General features: G+C 37.9%; 3 protein-coding genes across 6 annotated transcripts; 2 read left to right on the forward strand and 1 right to left on the reverse strand.

Moving 5' to 3' along the window:
* Positions 1 to 263: 263 nt before the first annotated feature.
* Positions 264 to 5,888, reverse strand: mettl8 (methyltransferase 8, methylcytidine). 3 transcript variants are annotated; one of them, XM_029530306.1, is made up of 10 exons: positions 5,690 to 5,888; positions 4,184 to 4,349; positions 3,786 to 3,877; positions 3,356 to 3,687; positions 3,195 to 3,206; positions 2,387 to 2,395; positions 1,375 to 1,514; positions 853 to 959; positions 691 to 756; positions 264 to 553 (listed from the first exon to the last, which is right to left on the reverse strand). In XM_029530306.1, the coding sequence occupies exons 2-10, from the start codon at positions 4,333 to 4,335 to the stop codon at positions 405 to 407; spliced, it is 1,059 nt and encodes a 352-aa protein (XP_029386166.1). In that variant the 5' UTR covers positions 4,336 to 4,349; positions 5,690 to 5,888; the 3' UTR covers positions 264 to 404. The 3 variants fall into 3 exon arrangements, with proteins under 3 accessions (XP_029386166.1, XP_029386165.1, XP_029386167.1); XM_029530305.1 differs by having other exon boundaries at positions 2,387 to 2,447; positions 3,157 to 3,206; positions 5,690 to 5,886; XM_029530307.1 differs by having other exon boundaries at positions 2,387 to 2,447; positions 3,157 to 3,206; positions 4,184 to 4,320; positions 5,690 to 5,885.
* Positions 5,387 to 12,150, forward strand: dcaf17 (ddb1 and cul4 associated factor 17). Of its 2 annotated transcripts, XM_029530304.1 has the most exons (15): positions 5,409 to 5,499; positions 5,661 to 5,917; positions 6,001 to 6,104; positions 6,814 to 6,904; positions 7,026 to 7,162; positions 7,275 to 7,353; positions 7,846 to 7,935; positions 8,023 to 8,130; positions 8,307 to 8,409; positions 8,499 to 8,641; positions 9,816 to 9,925; positions 10,072 to 10,159; positions 10,331 to 10,414; positions 11,481 to 11,636; positions 11,714 to 12,150. In XM_029530304.1, exons 2-15 carry the CDS (start codon positions 5,789 to 5,791, stop codon positions 11,819 to 11,821), a joined length of 1,530 nt encoding a protein of 509 aa, XP_029386164.1. In that variant the 5' UTR covers positions 5,409 to 5,499; positions 5,661 to 5,788; the 3' UTR covers positions 11,822 to 12,150. The 2 variants fall into 2 exon arrangements, with proteins under 2 accessions (XP_029386163.1, XP_029386164.1); XM_029530303.1 differs by having other exon boundaries at positions 5,387 to 5,917.
* Positions 12,151 to 13,881: 1,731 nt separating this feature from the next.
* Positions 13,882 to 16,326, forward strand: cybrd1 (cytochrome b reductase 1). Its single transcript, XM_029530593.1, has 4 exons — positions 13,882 to 14,360; positions 15,026 to 15,234; positions 15,414 to 15,568; positions 15,684 to 16,326. The coding sequence occupies exons 1-4, from the start codon at positions 14,168 to 14,170 to the stop codon at positions 15,952 to 15,954; spliced, it is 828 nt and encodes a 275-aa protein (XP_029386453.1). The 5' UTR covers positions 13,882 to 14,167; the 3' UTR covers positions 15,955 to 16,326.
* The last annotated feature ends 352 nt before the right edge of the window (positions 16,327 to 16,678 follow it).

Here is a 16,678-nt window from a genome sequence, read left to right on the forward strand (position 1 = left end):
TTTTTTTTTTTTTACACAGAACGAAAAAAATCTGACGCAAGATTAGTTTGGCATGCTAAAAATAAATTATGTTACAACAGTAATAATTTCGACTCTACATATATACTAATATTTTAATCAACTCATAACAATTGGTGAACAGTTTTTCAATACTCAAGTTGATAGTGAGCAGTATTTTGTCTTTGCTTCCTTGTAGTTACAATAATCCTGGCTTTGGATACAGTGAACTACAGCATATAAAACCAAATAAGACTAGGGCTCTGATTGGCATGTTTTCTAAGTTTATTTTATATAAATTTGTTGTTGTACAAATGCTACTTTAGTATTAAAAAACACAGAGACAGACATGTATAAGCAGCAATGTATAAGTAATGCTTATGGGTCTGAATGGCTGGGTGTTAAGATCAAGTAGGTAAATCTAATTTCCTGTACTTGCTCTGCATCCAAACCCGGTGCATTGCAACTTTCTTTCCTCTGTTCACTTGAAGTCGCCTGTCCTCCAGATTCTGAATTTCTTCCAGTCCAGCATTAGAAAATAAAGCATGAACTTCTTCTGTAAAGAAATATGTGAGAACACTGTCAGACACCAGAGGTATGAGAAGGATTTAAAAAAATATTCAGGTTATAGGTCAGCTGTCTCATTACTGCCGCCAGGTTCAAAAAAATGCCCAAAAGTGATCTCTGTAATACCTTTTGTGAAAAAATAAACACAAGTTCCATCTCCCCGTGTGTAGAAATTTTCAGATAGGCATCGTCCTGATTGGAAAAAGGAAAATTGAAAATACAATCAATTATGTGATGAATTGTTGCACGAATTGTTATATTCAAGTGTATTCATATTAGGAAGCTCACCTTTCTTAAACCTGAGTTGTGCAAAGTCATATCGCCCATAATCACGGAAGAGGAATATCCCTCCATGCTTCAAATACGTAGATAGTCTCTTCACAACTCCTTGTATTCTGGTGATGAAATATCAATAAATTGAACACTAATGTCGTATAATGTGATCTCAAAATATTTAACATACAGCTAAACAAGCAAAGCATTACTAGCTGAAATATGTTACGTGTATAAAACCAGGGTGTCACACATGCATTTGATAACAATAAGGCCTAAATATTAAGATGTATGCTGCTGCTCCCTTTAAATTCTTGTATACTTTTAATGTTAACCAAAGGACTGAACAGTTCATATATTTTGTTCATCAATACAATATATGCACATTTAGTTAATGTCAGGATTTCGTCGACTCAGACGAAGCTTGGGGAAGGTGAAGGTGGACTGGGAAGGTTTTATGGGTTGGGGGCGTGGAATAAATGACAGGTGATAAATGACATCAGGTTCCCATGTCTTTATGTTGTAACCTTCACCTACCGCTCCGGATGAATGGAGGATAGTACAAAGACAGCTAGAATAACATCCAGGCTCTGAGAAGGAAAAGGAAAGGAGGCCATCTCCTCACAAATATCGTGGACAAAAGCATAACACACAGAGTCATCGTAATCTGGATGGTCCTACAAGAGGAACATAAAGCAAGATATGTAAAAAAAAAACTGTGTTATCAACAGTGTGTGTTTTCAAATTGTGGCCCAGATACAGACTGTTAGATCACTTCTCCATAATATTCTACAGGATAGATTTAACAAGTTCTTCTCCCACGGCCTTTTGCTTTATAAATAATCAAAATGCTGTATCATAACAGGTATTTAATAACACAATCTCAGGGAAAATAGATGTGATAAATATTTTTCTCATTAAATATTACAGGGGATGATGATTGAGTTAGGGAATCAACACATTTGTGTCTATATAAGAAAAACGTTGTTTGATATTTTAGATTAAGCTATATGATCTCTAATACTGACATTACTTTCCCACACATTGGCTTTTTCTTTCCTTTTTAGCTATGTGTTTTTTATTTTTACTTTTATTTTTTTATGTATATTTTTATGATTTCTTATGCAAAATCTGTCACATTTGTGAGACTCTGACATTCCAGCTTCATGCTGTCACTCTGATGAGGTATTTCTACTGGCAGCTTTAGGCATTCAGCTTGACCGAATGAAAACAAATACATCCCCTTATTTCAGGATACAAAAATGTTAAGGCAGATTAAGATAAGTGTCAATAAGATTTTTGTCCAGATCAAAACAAATAAATAATTCCCATTCAATTCAATGTCACTCGTTTCTGCGCTTATTCAATTGCAGCCTTTGTGCAGAGTTTGAATATTACTGCAGTTCTTCCGTGTGTGTGCATTTATGGGGGAAGAAGGGTCTAACAGCACTGCTAGACTGAATTTTCATATAGCTTTGTCTTTTTGGACAGTATACAAAATGTAATAATGGGTACTGGATTAAAATGTATTGATATTAGACATACTTACCCTGATCATCTGAATAGCACGTGGGGAGAAGTCACAACAGTATAAAAATGCATCAGTTTCTCTGTGAAATAAAACAGCAACACCCCTTAAATCTTTTACATATACAGGTAATAAGCATGCAAGCAATTTTTTGTGGCTCCCAAATGTGCTTTACGCTCCACTAAGAGCAAAAAACAAATCCAGTGTATATATTCCTGGGAATAACGAACAGTGAGTCTATTGCAGGAAGTGAACGGAGTTAAAGGCAATTTTAAAGTAAACTCTCATCATTATTCTAATGTAGCCTTGACCCAGAAACCAATTTTAGAGTTGGCATCTTGCCAGTTGTCCCCTCAAGGTCTCCAGGAATCCTTGTCTAAAGAAGAACAATGGTATCATACAGACTTCCACTTGACATTTTTATGTGGCACATTCTAAAACAAGCCAAAAGAGCATTTGTGGAAAATAAATATTAAAGTATTTTGTGATGACATGTCTATTAAAAGCTTGTCTATTTTTTAAGCATTTCCAGCTTATAATGTAGCTTATCTTTCAAATTCAGAGACAAGTAAAGAAAATGAGAGAATTTGGCTGTGGATCTGCAGTGAACCTTTCACTCTTAAAAAAAATATGTCTTTCTTAACCACACAAAGACGGGATTGCATTGATAAGCATTGGGCAAAGTCAATTCTTTCGCCAATGTATGTGCATGTAAGTACTGCATGTGCTGTAGAGTGACATATGATAAATACAGTATAGGTATATGAAAATATCTCAAAATATGTGCTTACTTTATGGAATTAATGATGGGAAAAACACTGTTACCAACCCCACATCCAACCTGTGAAAACAGAACATGGTATAAAGTAAAACAATTAATTAACACTTAGTATAGCAACATAGAAACTCTTCTAATGTACACAATTGTGTAATTGTGCAGTCCCTATATAAGTTTATGTACAAAGAATGGAAATTATTATTTTTGAAAACCTCCAAGATCCTGTGAGATGCAGGTTGTCCGGGGAAAGTAGAAGTCTGTGTTTCATCTTCATTTATTTCTAGTGCTGCTCCTTGACAGGCCCTCTGACAGTCGATGGCATGTCTGTGGCAGGGAGTTGTACAACTGTGTTGATGGTTCCTGGTCTCTAAGTCTATGCTGGATTCAAGCGGTAGCAGGATTTCTGATTTGTCTCGGATTTTTGTATTCAAGGGAAGGAGTTCTGGGAATTCCAAAAACAGCCACTTGCGATCTTTGAAGAACTTATCCCCATGCATCTCATAAAATTTGTCCCAGTACTGGTGAGCTTCTGTGTAAAATTTGCCTGTTTGGAGGGAAATTTGGGAACATTTATACCATTGTGTTGTCATAAAAACCAATGAAGTCCATATTTTTGAATATTGAGCACAATTACATTCTCACCTTGTTCATTTAAAGGAATTTGTGCACATGAATTGTCTTTTGCCTTCTGCCGTGCTTTCTCTTTGTCTTCTTCTGTCCACTGTACATGATCCCTAAATGTAAAGCAACTGCTGATACATCTGGCCATCTATTATGACTCAAAAGTTTAGTAACTAAACTAGAAAAATGTTTTAATAAAAAAAATGTTAACTACAAGATATAAATCCACATTGGGTTTTTTATTTTTAATTTAACTTAAAGGCTGCACTCTGGGAGCCTGAATTACAGACTAATGTTATGATAAGTAGGCAAAGCCAATGCTGACTATCTGCAATCCCTTTACACGTAAAACACAGATAAGTGACAATTCAAAGTGTCTCAGTTAGCCCCTACACCACCAATAATAATGAATCACTAACCACATGTTGTGCTTAAAGATGTCATCATGATTGGTCAGAATCCGTGAGCCCAGTGGAGCTGAAGGTCTTCCTCCGAATGTCTTTAGTCTTGTGGACAATCTGCTGAAAACTTTAGCCACATTGGCTACAGAGAGGCTCTGAAGTATATGCATTTAGTGCATTTAGTCTGGAAAAGTGCAGCAAAAGTTGAATACCTTTTACAATGCTTTCAAAGTGCACGTATGACCAAGAAGATCTATAAGAGTTTTAATGCTAACAATAACTGTTTTATTGTGCTATTGATGTTTTACTGCTGGTGGGTTTATCAATATCTTTATTTATTTATTTTTTGCTCGTATTTTCCTCTTGGTAACAATGCTGTTTAAAATGAATAAATTCTAATCAACAATTATTGACTTTATATAGAAAAGAAAAAAGTCCCCATTTAATGAAACTCAAATAAGACTGCTACACAGAACTTGAACTAAATATAATGTTATTAGAAGACAAAAGTCCCTGTGTGCTGAGTAGAACTTACCCCAGAGAAGAAATTATGAGGGTTTTAACTTGGTTTTGCAGAGAACAACTTTCATTCAGTATTTAATTTCCTCATAAACCGTGACCTAAGGAATTGCTATTTTAGTGAATGAACGTGTCGAGTCCTAATTTGTTTTGGTTGTCCAAAGATTATAGAGATAAGAGACTTCAACAACAAGATTTTTGTTTTGGCAAGATTAATAGAAGGCTGAGACAGAGTTCCCTGTAACCCAGACTATTAATGTTATGTGAATTTGATCTTTCTCCTTTCATTAATTTGGCGAAGTGCATGTACAAAACTGGTGCGTAACTATCTTCAAGCCAGACTACGGGATGGTTTTCCTTTTTTATGATTTAGTCAGAATGCAACAATAATTTAGTTTGCTTTTAGGTCACTTTTTTTTCATGTAGTGTAAGCCTATAAAATGTGTACCAGGTGTTCATGGACTTTTAAATCCACCAACAAGATAAGATTAGAAATCTCTCACCCTCTCAAAGCATTAAACAGGACACAGTTATTGTAACTGCTGTTGTTAATCCAAACTTTATTCAAATCCACAGATCCTTATTTCAAAATCCCCAGAGCTTCGCTTTGGGGTAAATGTGTATTTAAAACCACATAATATTGTGTAATAATAAGAAAGATGTTTCCGGATGAACGCACAGGGGGCGCTACACCTGCTGCCGTGCGCCAGTTTTCTCCGTAGAAGAAGACGAGAACTACAAATCTGAAACGGAAATAGCTGCTAACCTACCCAACATCTGACAAAATACAAATATTACTTTCCAGAGAGCCATAGGTGGGTTTAATCTCCCATTGTTTATTTTTCCCCCCGAACATCTCCGCGGTCTAACTCGGTAATATAAAGCGGGCTAGGCCCGTCCAACTGGAGGAAGCTAACGAGGTGTCAAGGCTAAAGCTAGCGCTGGAAGCGTGGAGCTAATTAAACAGTTTCCACAGGGAGAGACTGGAGACCAAAAGGCTCCCACCTGGCTGTGGCTGAGGTGTTGGGGTCGACTTCAGCTGCAGTCGGTGGACATGCTCCCTGGCCGCCCGTCCGTACTCAGAAAGGCCACCTGCTGTTGCTGATGGCTCCTTGCCGGAGGACCACGAAGCTGAACTCCGCCGAGCTGCTGGTCCGGAGGAGTCGGGGTGTCGCGGATGCTGGGACTCTTCTCAGACTGAACCTGAAGGTCCTGAGGAGCATCCTCCTGCAGGTCGGAGGAAAACACTTTAATTTGTTTACAAACCTTCAGGTAATAATATGCTAAAATTATTGACTTTTTTTTTTGTATTTTAGGAAAACAGGAAATTCATGAAGGTGTGGAGCAAAACCTCAAAATCTGCCATCACGTATGAAAATGGTAAACTCTACTTTGAAAATTATCTGAACTGCTACAGTTGGTGAGTATTAATGTCAGCAAACATACATACACGACAACTACACGTTAACAGCATCAGATTTCAGATTTCATCTAGATTAATTAAAATGTTGAGAACTGATAAAGACTATTGTGGGAGAGAAAATTTTCAAGAAAATTATAATAGTGGTTCATCATATAGCATATTATAACATATCACAGATTTATTTATTGTGATTATAAAAAGCGCATATCATGGAAAGTGAGCGATTGGTTGTTGGCGAAAAATGGCAAAAGCTAAAGTAACAGGCAGGCAATTATGTGACTTTAATTTCTATTTCATTAATAAATACAAAAAAGTAGGTCCACTTGGCTGCCTCCACTTTCTGCAGGACAGTTGCTATGCAAAAGACAAACAACTATATCTTTTTATTTAATCATTTCTTTTTTACGTAAATATACCTGTTGTTTCACTGTTTTTCTTTTTCAGCTAAAGTTTCTAATGTTGTTTAGTAACCGATAACTAGCTGATTTGTTTTTCTTTCAATGTTTCATCAGAACACAATAGTAGTTGGATATGCTCATCAAAAACCACTATTAACCAATCAGATCGCATCATTTCAGCTACCTGTTTTACCACATGAATCAATTGAGGATTTCTTTAAATTGTTGTTTATTGTGAATAATGTTAATGTATATTTACCATGCGTATTGACAAATAAATGATTAAATAAATCCTCATCTGCTTTCAGTGTTCATTCAGAGCCTCACACATTGTACAAATTGCCTAAAAGAACTAAAGTGGAAAAATTTGAAGATGCCTTGCTGTGTCAGAGCCCACTTGTAAGTACTAAATGCAAAGAAACTGCCTTTTCCTCAACTTGCATTAGCAGACCTCTTAGCACTGAACATGAACAGATTTTAACCCCCCATCTCAAACTATTGTTCAATGTCTTTTTGACAGGATAAAACACTGGCCCTCCCTTGTGATCATAAATCCAGTCTTGTGGCCTTGACAGCCAATAACTGGCTATATCGCCTTTCAGCTGAAACAGGAGAAGTGCTCCAACGTATTTACCTCTCTTCCAATCATAAGTTCAGGTGGTCTTGAGTGTCTGACTTATCTGCTCTTTGAGTAGAGGTTAATACATGTACTTTTACATTTTAGCTCATTTGAAAGCCTTTTTCTCATTCTCTGTCGCTGCTTTTGAAGGTATCTGGGCTGGGAGGTTTCTCAAGAGATTCTTTATGTTAAATCTGTTCAAAACCAAGAAACACCTTTGGCACGGCAGGTAAAATTTGTGTATTTTTTTCACATCATTCCTTAATTAGGAGATAGATATTTCTGTACATGGAATTTGATAAGTTCATGAATTTTGATAGTTACGTTATATAAACCAAGGAATATAAACATGAAATCCATTCATGAAACAGTTAAAGAATTAGCTGAACAAATTGCCCCTTGGGGAGAGTAAAGATTTTCAATCTTAGATAAGCCCTTAACTAGTAAAGGGCTTATACTAATAATTTCACTTAGTCTGGTGACTAGTCTTTAAATAGATTCATTTTATTCTTCAAAAAAAATTCTGACATTAACTTTACAACCTTTTGAAAATTAGACAAATTTATCAAACTTTCACTTAAGAAGCTGGACCCAAGGACAGTTTGGCAAACTTGTTTAATAAATCAATTAAATGACTGATGCAATGCTATAATGGATGTATTTCAAATTTTCTGGCAATTGCACAGCTATTACCTTTACCTTTTCCCTTTTTATTTCACAGGCAGGTATCACTCAGGATATAGTGATGCACCTGGCCATTTTTCATGTTTTCCCTTTGCAAGTTGTGGGCACTGTGGAGATCAGCAGAAAGGTATGTACATTGATTTTTCATTTATAAAATCTTTTGAATGTACAAAAGTAAAATGTTATTACTTACAGGCAAATTCTATGCTTTCAGGTTTTTGGAAAAGGTGTCACTGATGTTGTTCTGTCTCAGGGTGTCCTTGCTGTGTCTTACAGCAACAAATCTGTGAAGCTGTACAGCTTTGAGCACATTCTGGATAGGGTATGCGTTTTTGTCCTGAAAGAGCATCTGCACTGCTGAAAATTTTATGCAATATTTTTTCTTAAAGGAAATTGCACCAGTGGATAATGGCACATTGAATAATTTTCTATTATTTTGGATCAATGTAGTTGCTTACATCTGTTTATCTGATGCATATTTTCTTTTTAATGTCTTAGTACATGACAGAGAGGTTAGTGCTTGGACAGCAGAGTTCTCTCCTTGGAGGCAAAACTGTGGGAGAAGCTCCATTTGGTATCCCAGTAAATATTAAAATCACAGGTCTGCTTTTGCATTTAAACACTGTTTTTGTGTCTCACTTAACCACAATGAAAAGAAATAATCAGTAAGATTTTCTTCATATTATACAGATTGTCCTCCTGTACTTTTTGAGGTGTCCTGTTCAAGTAATGGTGTCCAAATTGGAGGCTATCCATGGCACTACATCTATACACCACCACATAGAGATCATAAGGGCACTCACCACATCTGTTCACTCAAGGACAAAACTATGGTAAATGAAAATAATCTTCTTCACAATATGTCACATTTCCAGAAAAAAATAGGGAGTGCTTGGCTGTAGTGGGTTTCTTCCATCTTGTAGGGAAGGTACTATTAATCAGAATTTTAAAACTATTCAAAATTATTCCACTGTATTGGCTGAGTAATACCGTAAATATGTGATCACCATCCAGAGATGCATTCAAAATTTGGTACACAACAGTTTAACTACACAATAACACTGTGTGGTTTATGAGTGGTGTGTGTGCGTGCCCGCACATTTTAAATAGATTCTTAAGAACAAATAAAAACTTCAGGTATGAATGACAGTTGGTAACAGTACCATCATAATCCATAATAATCCTGATAATTTTGAAACTCGGATTATCTGTCTCACTATAATCATACCATCAAAATCATAAGTGCCCCATCCCTACTGTCTTCTTGTGTGATGGAGTTAACGGCCACAAATTGGTCAGAGCCTCTTGAAAGGATAAGAAGGGCCACAGATGTATTTGACAGTCTCAGTATTCAGCTGCCAAAGAGAACAGGATGGAACCAAACCTGTTACTGTTAAAACCCTGCACAATAGTCCAAGTACTTTTTTCTATATATGTCCTGCATGCAAAAGTCTCTTTGTGCTTTTTTATATTACATTGTTCTGTGCTTTTCTTTTAATGGTTTGTTTTTCAGAACATTACTTAGTTATTTCTTACCAGATACTATTTTCAGGGACCAAATGATTAATTTGTTGAGAGACATTAAATCCCACTTGAGCTGCCATGTTTTGTTTGCACTGATCATAGTAATGTGCCTGAAATACTAGTTAAGAATAAAACATACATCATCAGTAGGAACATTATTCATCCTAAAATGCAACTACCAGCATTTTACATAACGTCCCTCTAAGTCAACAGTTCTGAAATCGTACTCAAATAATAGGTTTTAAAGTGAGACTACGGGTTTTGCCAGCAGTCTCACTTTAATGAGTCCAATGTAGCTTTTCTTTTTTTTTTTTTGATGCCTTTGCAATCTGTTAATGCTTTGCTGACTATGTAATGCACACATCACATAAACTTTTCATTAATTTCAAAATTGAACTTCCCAGAATTGGTTATTTCCTTGTGCTGCTCTTTGCAGATTTCTTATTACTTTGTAATTGTTATTTTCTAATTTTATGACAAAAGGCAATAAATGGAGTACAAAACATGAACTGCTGCTCTTTGGAGAGCGATGGGATTTTCTTCCACCCAGACGACTCAGGAAGAATCATCCATGTTGGCCCTGCCACGATAAAGTGAGTATAAAAATCAACTTTCAATCCACTAAAATCCTTTAAAAAGAGTTTTGTGCTCATCAAGTTTATGTTGTTTTGACCATTTTATTCCTTCTAGTTTATTATTATGCTGCAGATCTCACAAAGAAAATATTTTTTCCTCCAAGTGTCCTTAAAATCCTTGATGAACTGAATAGTGGTATGCCCTCAAAAGTAGTGGAGGATTTCACTATGAAGAACCACAGAAACAACAATGTGAGTATAATACCTGTGTTCTGTACCAGTTTATTTTACCTTCATCATCAGTCCGTCTTCTGTATATACAGGATGGTTACACAGATCACCTATAACAAAGTAGATAGGCTCAACGTAGACTATACACACAATCTCAGAAATTTGTACATTTCTGCTTTCCAATCACTGCAGCCAGCTTCACAAGTTACTGTTACCTCATCTGGCCGCTCAGTGAAGAGAAGATTTCATCAGCTGGATGATGACCCAGATCAAGAGGTGACAGAATGATTGCACTTGAATCACTGATGCAGAATCTCAGCAAAGAAAATATTTTCTGAACTTCTTGTTAAAATCTTTATCATCCCTCAGGGTCTTAGTTAATGTTGTTAAACAGGCTTTACGTGAAAATGGTATGCACTCTGTTTGGAGGCCCAGAATGAAAATCTAGTCTCATGTGTTGTTCAACGATCAGTCTGACAATAAATCTGATTAAAAACAACACCACTATAACAGTCATTGCCAGTATATTCTAAACCTAATGTAGGTCACTACATTACATTGCAACAAGTTGCATTCTACCACATGCACTGCTCCCATTTCATTGTATCATTATTCTATATCAGCGAATCTGTTTCTGAAAATAGTCCCAAACAAATAGACTTTTACTTTTGTTTGAGGTATATTTTCAAAAAACAAATTGATGAAGATGTGTCTTCGGTGGGAACCATTGGGCTTAGGGCAGAGGCCTTCAATACCTTACCTCATCTTCCTGGCCATTCCCTGCACTTTTACACACAAGAATGAGTTATCAGGAACGTCCTTCCTAGGAATTTAACAGCTACTGGACAAAGGGTGACTGCCACCTATGATAGGGAACCACATTAACTTTTGAGTAAATGATCAAACAGAGGGCACATAATCTCAAAAAGACTGTTGGGTGTCAAATATGATTTAAAATGTCCTCAAACTGCTGACAGGGCTTCACCCTTGGGAGGATGACATTTCATTGAGTGCAGAGAACATTCAGGATGGCTCCTTTCTGCCTTCACGATAATTAATTATGCCATCACCTTGCTTCAGGCTATATCAGTGTTGATTCGGGTTGAGTGTCATCTGTTACAGTTGTAACCATGTCCAACGACGCACTGATCACAAGCTAAGTACAATTGTGTACAATTGTGTACAATCACTCATGGTCAGCACAATGACAAGTTCAACTCCTGAAGGTCATTAAAGAAAGTACACATCAGTAGCAGGTTTCAGGGCTTACCTGTATAACTGATTTAGACAGCTGCTTATACTTATTCAACACTGTTAATGTGACAGAAATTTGATTCTACAGACTTTCCGTACGGTGGAATATGAAGATGAGCTTGACCTTTTGGCAGTTGTAGTAACTAATGGTGACGAGGGAGAAGGAAAAGCTCACATCCGACTGCATGACAACCAGAGTGGGCAGTTACATCGGACAATTGATCTGGTTGAACCATGGGATGAGGTCAGTATCTTGACACGAATATATTACTGGAGCATGTGTATGGGAATTCATGTGTGCTCTTGTCATTTTTTTCTTAGACTTATCGACATGAGCTGTTCTTTGACAAAGATACAATTGTTCATATTGAACAAAAGAATGTCAACTTCTGCTGCCATGTTTATAAACTCAAGGCCACCAGAAAATAAAAGGTACCTACTGTAAAGCTTTTAATGTTTTTTTGTGAATATATGTTTAAAACCCATGTTTTCACTGTTTAGTAGAATATGTAATGCTGTTTTTTCCATCTCCTGATCAATGTGTCATTCTTTCTTTTGTGTAAATTACACTTGATAATCAAGTTGATTATTTAAATGTTATTGTTTAGAATGTATGGACATTTTTACACTGCTTCTTTAAAATAAAAACGTATGTTTACTAGCTGTGGAGGTTCCCATCTCTGGTCTAGTCCGGTCTAGCCCCTGGGGGCCGCTTTTTCTTGTCCATCACTCATCTCATCCTAACTGCTCACGCCGGAAATCGAACCTGCGACCTTCTTATTGCTAACCACTACGCCACCGTGCTGCTCAAAGCACATGGCAGAAAACTTGTAGATCAGCAACCTCCACCTGTATTTTTCATTTAAATCCCGGTCCATATACAGGTATTTTGATATTATAAATATGATATACTACTTATCCTGAGGGAAATTAACTTACATGCATCATTCACACAGTAAGACATACAGAGACATGCTGCCTCACCTTTACACTCCAATGTGCTTTATTTTCCAACATGACAGACACACAGCTCATTTTTTTAGGTTTGCAAACACAAAATAGGTTCAGCAATGGGGAACTACATTGAAATATATGCTGATATGTGTGGCTTATGAGATATTGTGCTAAAGCAGCTGGTTAATATCCACACAGCTCTACTTTAGGGAATGAGGAAAGGCAGAAAACTGGAGTTTGAATTTCTGCTTTTTGCTTCCTATCCAACAGGACCAGGAGTCAGTCACAAAACAGATATTACACGGACACAATAAACACAGTCTGAAACTCCGGAGGCCTGTGGTGGTTGTGCTGTGAGTTACATTGTGCTAATTAATAGACAGTAAACTGTTATAAAATTTATACTTGGCTAAGAATTCAGCCTCTTTTCTCTTTCCCTGAACTGTTCAGACTGTACTGTAGCTGTTCTGATCTAACTAAACGATTAGAAATGTCCTGTAGCTCTCTCTTCTTCCTCCTCTGCCTCCTTTTATCATGGTACTTCTTGTCACAGGTGAAGGATGGTGGCAGAAATGGAGGTGAGAGTTAGTGAGTTAGAGTCATGGCTCTGGACCTTAGCTAGCCCAGCTTATGCTACTGTAGCTGCCGCCCCCAACAACCGCTCCTACGGCGGCCGAGAGAGTTTCCTCCCCCACAGCAGCTGACGAGCGGCCGGGTGACTGTCGGAGACAGGAGGCGGCTCACGTTTTCAGCGACACACCCGCTGAAAAGCCGACTCTAAGCGATCGGAGTCGGAGATAGCGACACCGGCGGCCATTAGTGATGTGTGAACGATTGGTTCATTTTGGAGTAATCCTTTGAATGACCCGGGAGTAACAAGTCACCTCAGCTCCTTTTTCCCTGCTCCGCGCATGCGCCCCGCAGACTCAAATTCGTTCACGAACGGGTATTTCTGCCGCATATTCTCAGTGTAGAAATGACTGATTCGTTCACGACTCTTAACTACGGGTGTTCGGGTCTTTCGTTCATAGTTCAAGTGGTTACAGCAGTAACATGACCAATGCTGTTATTACTGGTGAGGAGACCTATCTGACCTTAACGTTAGCTGTGTAGCTATGGGATGGATGTTCAGTTCACCTTTCCGCAGGTAGGCTGAAATGAACAGCCATCACAGAATAAGACATTTTGGGAGCGCTTTTACTCAAATGGCAGCTACAGCGCCACTATGGTTCCAATGAACGAATGGTTCATTTTACTGAACTAGATTAAGACCTGAATTTCCTACTACTGTGGTCAAGACTGTTTTAAAATGGCACAGACATCGTTTTAATTTAAAAGCAAGTTTTCGGGGCCTTCAAGCCTGTTTGCACACACCTGAGCCTCCTGAAACGTTTTTTTCTAAATGTTATTTTGATATAAAATGCCTCCAGTTGTACATACGGCTAGTACATCACTGAACCTGAATGCTTTTTGAATAAGGACGTTTGTGACGCATTTTCAGAGAGCTGCTGGTTGTTTAGCCAGTCCTCACTCACTTGTAGGCGGAAAAATGAAAGGGGGGAAAAAAACAGTCATCTGAATGCCAGAATAAAACAGAGACACTTCAAACAAGAAAGAAACTTCTGTGGAGTCCTAAAATATAAAATTCGTATTTAAATGACACCCACGCGATCCCTCGGCGCTGTGTAAACAGTGATCTTACCAAACGTCTTCCCTCCGGCTCACTCGAAGGCGGTCCGTCCTCAGCTGCGCTCCCTGTGAAGCGTCCGTGTGTGGGATTGGCTGTGGCCGGGGAGTCTCTCAGTCCTGCCGCTGACACCGATGGCGATGGAGGGCTTGTGGCTGTTCTCGGTGGCTCTGTCCGCTGCGGGAGCCATCGGCTTCATCTGCATCATACTCGTACTTAGATGGGTTCTTTACTTCAGAAAAGGTCTGGCCTGGGATGGAGGAGCTGCGGAATTCAACTGGCATCCGGTCTTAATCGTCACCGGGTTTATTTTCCTGCAAGGAATAGGTGAGGGGACACCTTATTTTCAGAAAAATACGGTGGGTCATACCGATTTGGGGAGAAAAGTTAAGTTCAGAGATGTTTACAGTTGAAGGAAATACGCGCCGGAAGCCAAGTTACACAAGACTGTTTTCGGGAGAGTTTGTGTGGATCAGCGGTTATGAAAGCGTCTCCAACTGACCCTCAATTTAAACTGCCCATTAAACGTGTTAAAGTTCATCCAGGGTCCCAAAGTTGAGCATTACGACGCAAGTTCAGTATTTTCAAAACTTTTTTTGAGTAAATACCTCCTTTTTGCTTAATTTAAAAAACAGAAAGAAGAAACAGAAGTGAGTAGGGTAGTTTTACTGTGATGTCATCATTTGACTGTAGTTAGCACTTGTTTGATTTTACAGACAAACATATAGTCGACTAAAAGACTATGAGGCTTTGTGAGATTAAGATTGAGATTGAGATTGTGAGATTTGTGACTGATTAGGCCTGTATAGTTTGGAGAAGCCCTGAAAAATTAGCATTTTTGATCAGGTTTTAATTAACTGAATGCACTCACACAGTTTTTTGATCTATACACAGTTAACAGAAAGACGCGGGGTGTTTTGTCTGTGTGTTTACCATTTACTATATTTTTCACAATGAACATTAGTGTTATACTAAATGTTTCTTTCTTGCAGCCATCATTGTCTACAGGCTCCCCTGGACTTGGCAATGCAGCAAGAAAATGATGAAGTTCATCCATGCAGCCTTGAACTTAGTGGCTTTCATTTTTGCTGTCATATCTATGGTGGCAGTTTTCGACTTCCACAATGCTGCTAACATTCCCAACATGTACAGTCTGCACAGCTGGCTTGGTCTGACAGCGGTGATCCTGTACTGTCTACAGGTAAATACATCATTTTCAGTACATAAAGAGGAAACATGAAATGGAAAATTTCTTTTTAGTGTACCAGAATTCAAATACCTCTCTCTGCTGGTCTTCTATAAAATGCCAAGTCACTGTGAATAAGAGCCTTTATCACTGAAGTCCCGACAAGTGCATTTTATCTCTCTTTCAATGAGCAGCTTGTTCTTGGAGTTGGCATATACTTGATACCAGCTACACCTGTATCTTGGAGAGCAGCATTTATGCCACTCCATGTCTACAGTGGCCTCTTACTCTTCACCAGTGTTATAGCTGTCGCACTCATGGGCATCACTGAGAAACTCATATTTGCCCTGTAAGTATTTTTAAAAAGGCAATCAAAACTTAGAATGCTCTACAAGACTTGTGTGCAACGTTTACCTCTTGTGTAACAATGTGTGTAATTTTCTTTTTTATACTTCATGAAACAGGGACAACCCAAAGTATAAGGACTCACCCCCAGAGGCAATTTTGGTAAATGCTCTGGGAGTACTCCTGGTGCTTTTTGGAGCTCTTATTCTCTGGATTGCCACTCGAGCTTCTTGGAAACGCCCCAAAGACCAGATTTTGCATACTCTACATTCCAACGGGGGAGGAGAGGACAACATCAAGGTTGATTCAGCTTCATCTCAGTTGTCTGATGGAGCTGATGCTGAGGCCTGTGCGGATGTCAGGAAGAGGACTACCAAATTTGATGATTAGAATGACTGCTCACAGAATAACTCTGTGAGCTATGGAGATAGTGTTGTCTCCAGTGCTGAATGTATGTTCACGCAGTCTACACTGGTCAGCGAAACTCTTAATATTAACCACTGTTCTTATTAATTACTGTTCTTTCCATACATAACTTTTTCTTGCACTTTTTTTTTGTTTGTTTGCTGTTTTGCAAATAATTGCTTGATTTATTTTGATTGGTGCATGCAAATATAATGTGCCACTTAATAAGCAGAGTAGGCCACGTGGGAATAATCTTTGTTGATATATACAGTAGAAATAAAAGTCCTTTGTACTTTGACATCTTGGTTTTTATTATATGCTCAGAACCTCTACAATAAACATGGCAGTTTCTAACTATCTATCTTATAGTGCTTGATCTTTTTATAGACGCACCAATAACCTAACTACTGGCTGTTAAAGAGGAGAAATATTCATGCAATCAAATTTCAACATGAACCAAATAAACCGAATTCCTGTGACTTATATAAATGATTTTCAAACTCGATATCATATCATTCATCCACGACGCGAACCTCTAACTTTCTGCACTATATGCAAGTAAATTGTGTTGGCAATGTTTAATCGCTCTATTGAAGTTTTTCAATAGATAGTTTTTCAAAACTTCAATAGAACTTCAATCTTCATGCTTGACCTCAGATGGCAGCAGCAAAGCCACGTAAAAGCGACATCCTCATTTTTGACACATAGC

Source organism: Echeneis naucrates, chromosome 21, assembly GCF_900963305.1.
Source record: "Echeneis naucrates chromosome 21, fEcheNa1.1, whole genome shotgun sequence".
Taxonomy (NCBI): domain Eukaryota; kingdom Metazoa; phylum Chordata; class Actinopteri; order Carangiformes; family Echeneidae; genus Echeneis; species Echeneis naucrates.

What these genes read in the sequence shown, in the direction of transcription:
- dcaf17 (XM_029530303.1), top strand. Translation starts at nt 5,789, where the DNA reads ATGGCTCCTTGCCGGAGGACCACGAAGCTGAACTCCGCCGAGCTGCTG. An exon ending in TATCTGAACTGCTACAGTTG is followed by an intron (nt 6,105 to 6,813) that starts GTGAGTATTAAT and finishes ATCTGCTTTCAG; the next exon opens with TGTTCATTCAGAGCCTCACA. An exon ending in AGTAAATATTAAAATCACAG is followed by an intron (nt 8,410 to 8,498) that starts GTCTGCTTTTGC and finishes CATATTATACAG; the next exon opens with ATTGTCCTCCTGTACTTTTT.
- mettl8 (XM_029530305.1), bottom strand. Translation starts at nt 4,335, where the DNA reads ATGCATATACTTCAGAGCCTCTCTGTAGCCAATGTGGCTAAAGTTTTC. An exon ending in CCCATCATTAATTCCATAAA is followed by an intron (nt 2,448 to 3,156) that starts GTAAGCACATAT and finishes TTTATTTCACAG; the next exon opens with AGAAACTGATGCATTTTTAT. An exon ending in ACAACTCAGGTTTAAGAAAG is followed by an intron (nt 757 to 852) that starts GTGAGCTTCCTA and finishes TTTTCCAATCAG; the next exon opens with GACGATGCCTATCTGAAAAT.
- cybrd1 (XM_029530593.1), top strand. Translation starts at nt 14,168, where the DNA reads ATGGCGATGGAGGGCTTGTGGCTGTTCTCGGTGGCTCTGTCCGCTGCG. An exon ending in TATTTTCCTGCAAGGAATAG is followed by an intron (nt 14,361 to 15,025) that starts GTGAGGGGACAC and finishes TCTTTCTTGCAG; the next exon opens with CCATCATTGTCTACAGGCTC. An exon ending in TGATCCTGTACTGTCTACAG is followed by an intron (nt 15,235 to 15,413) that starts GTAAATACATCA and finishes TTCAATGAGCAG; the next exon opens with CTTGTTCTTGGAGTTGGCAT.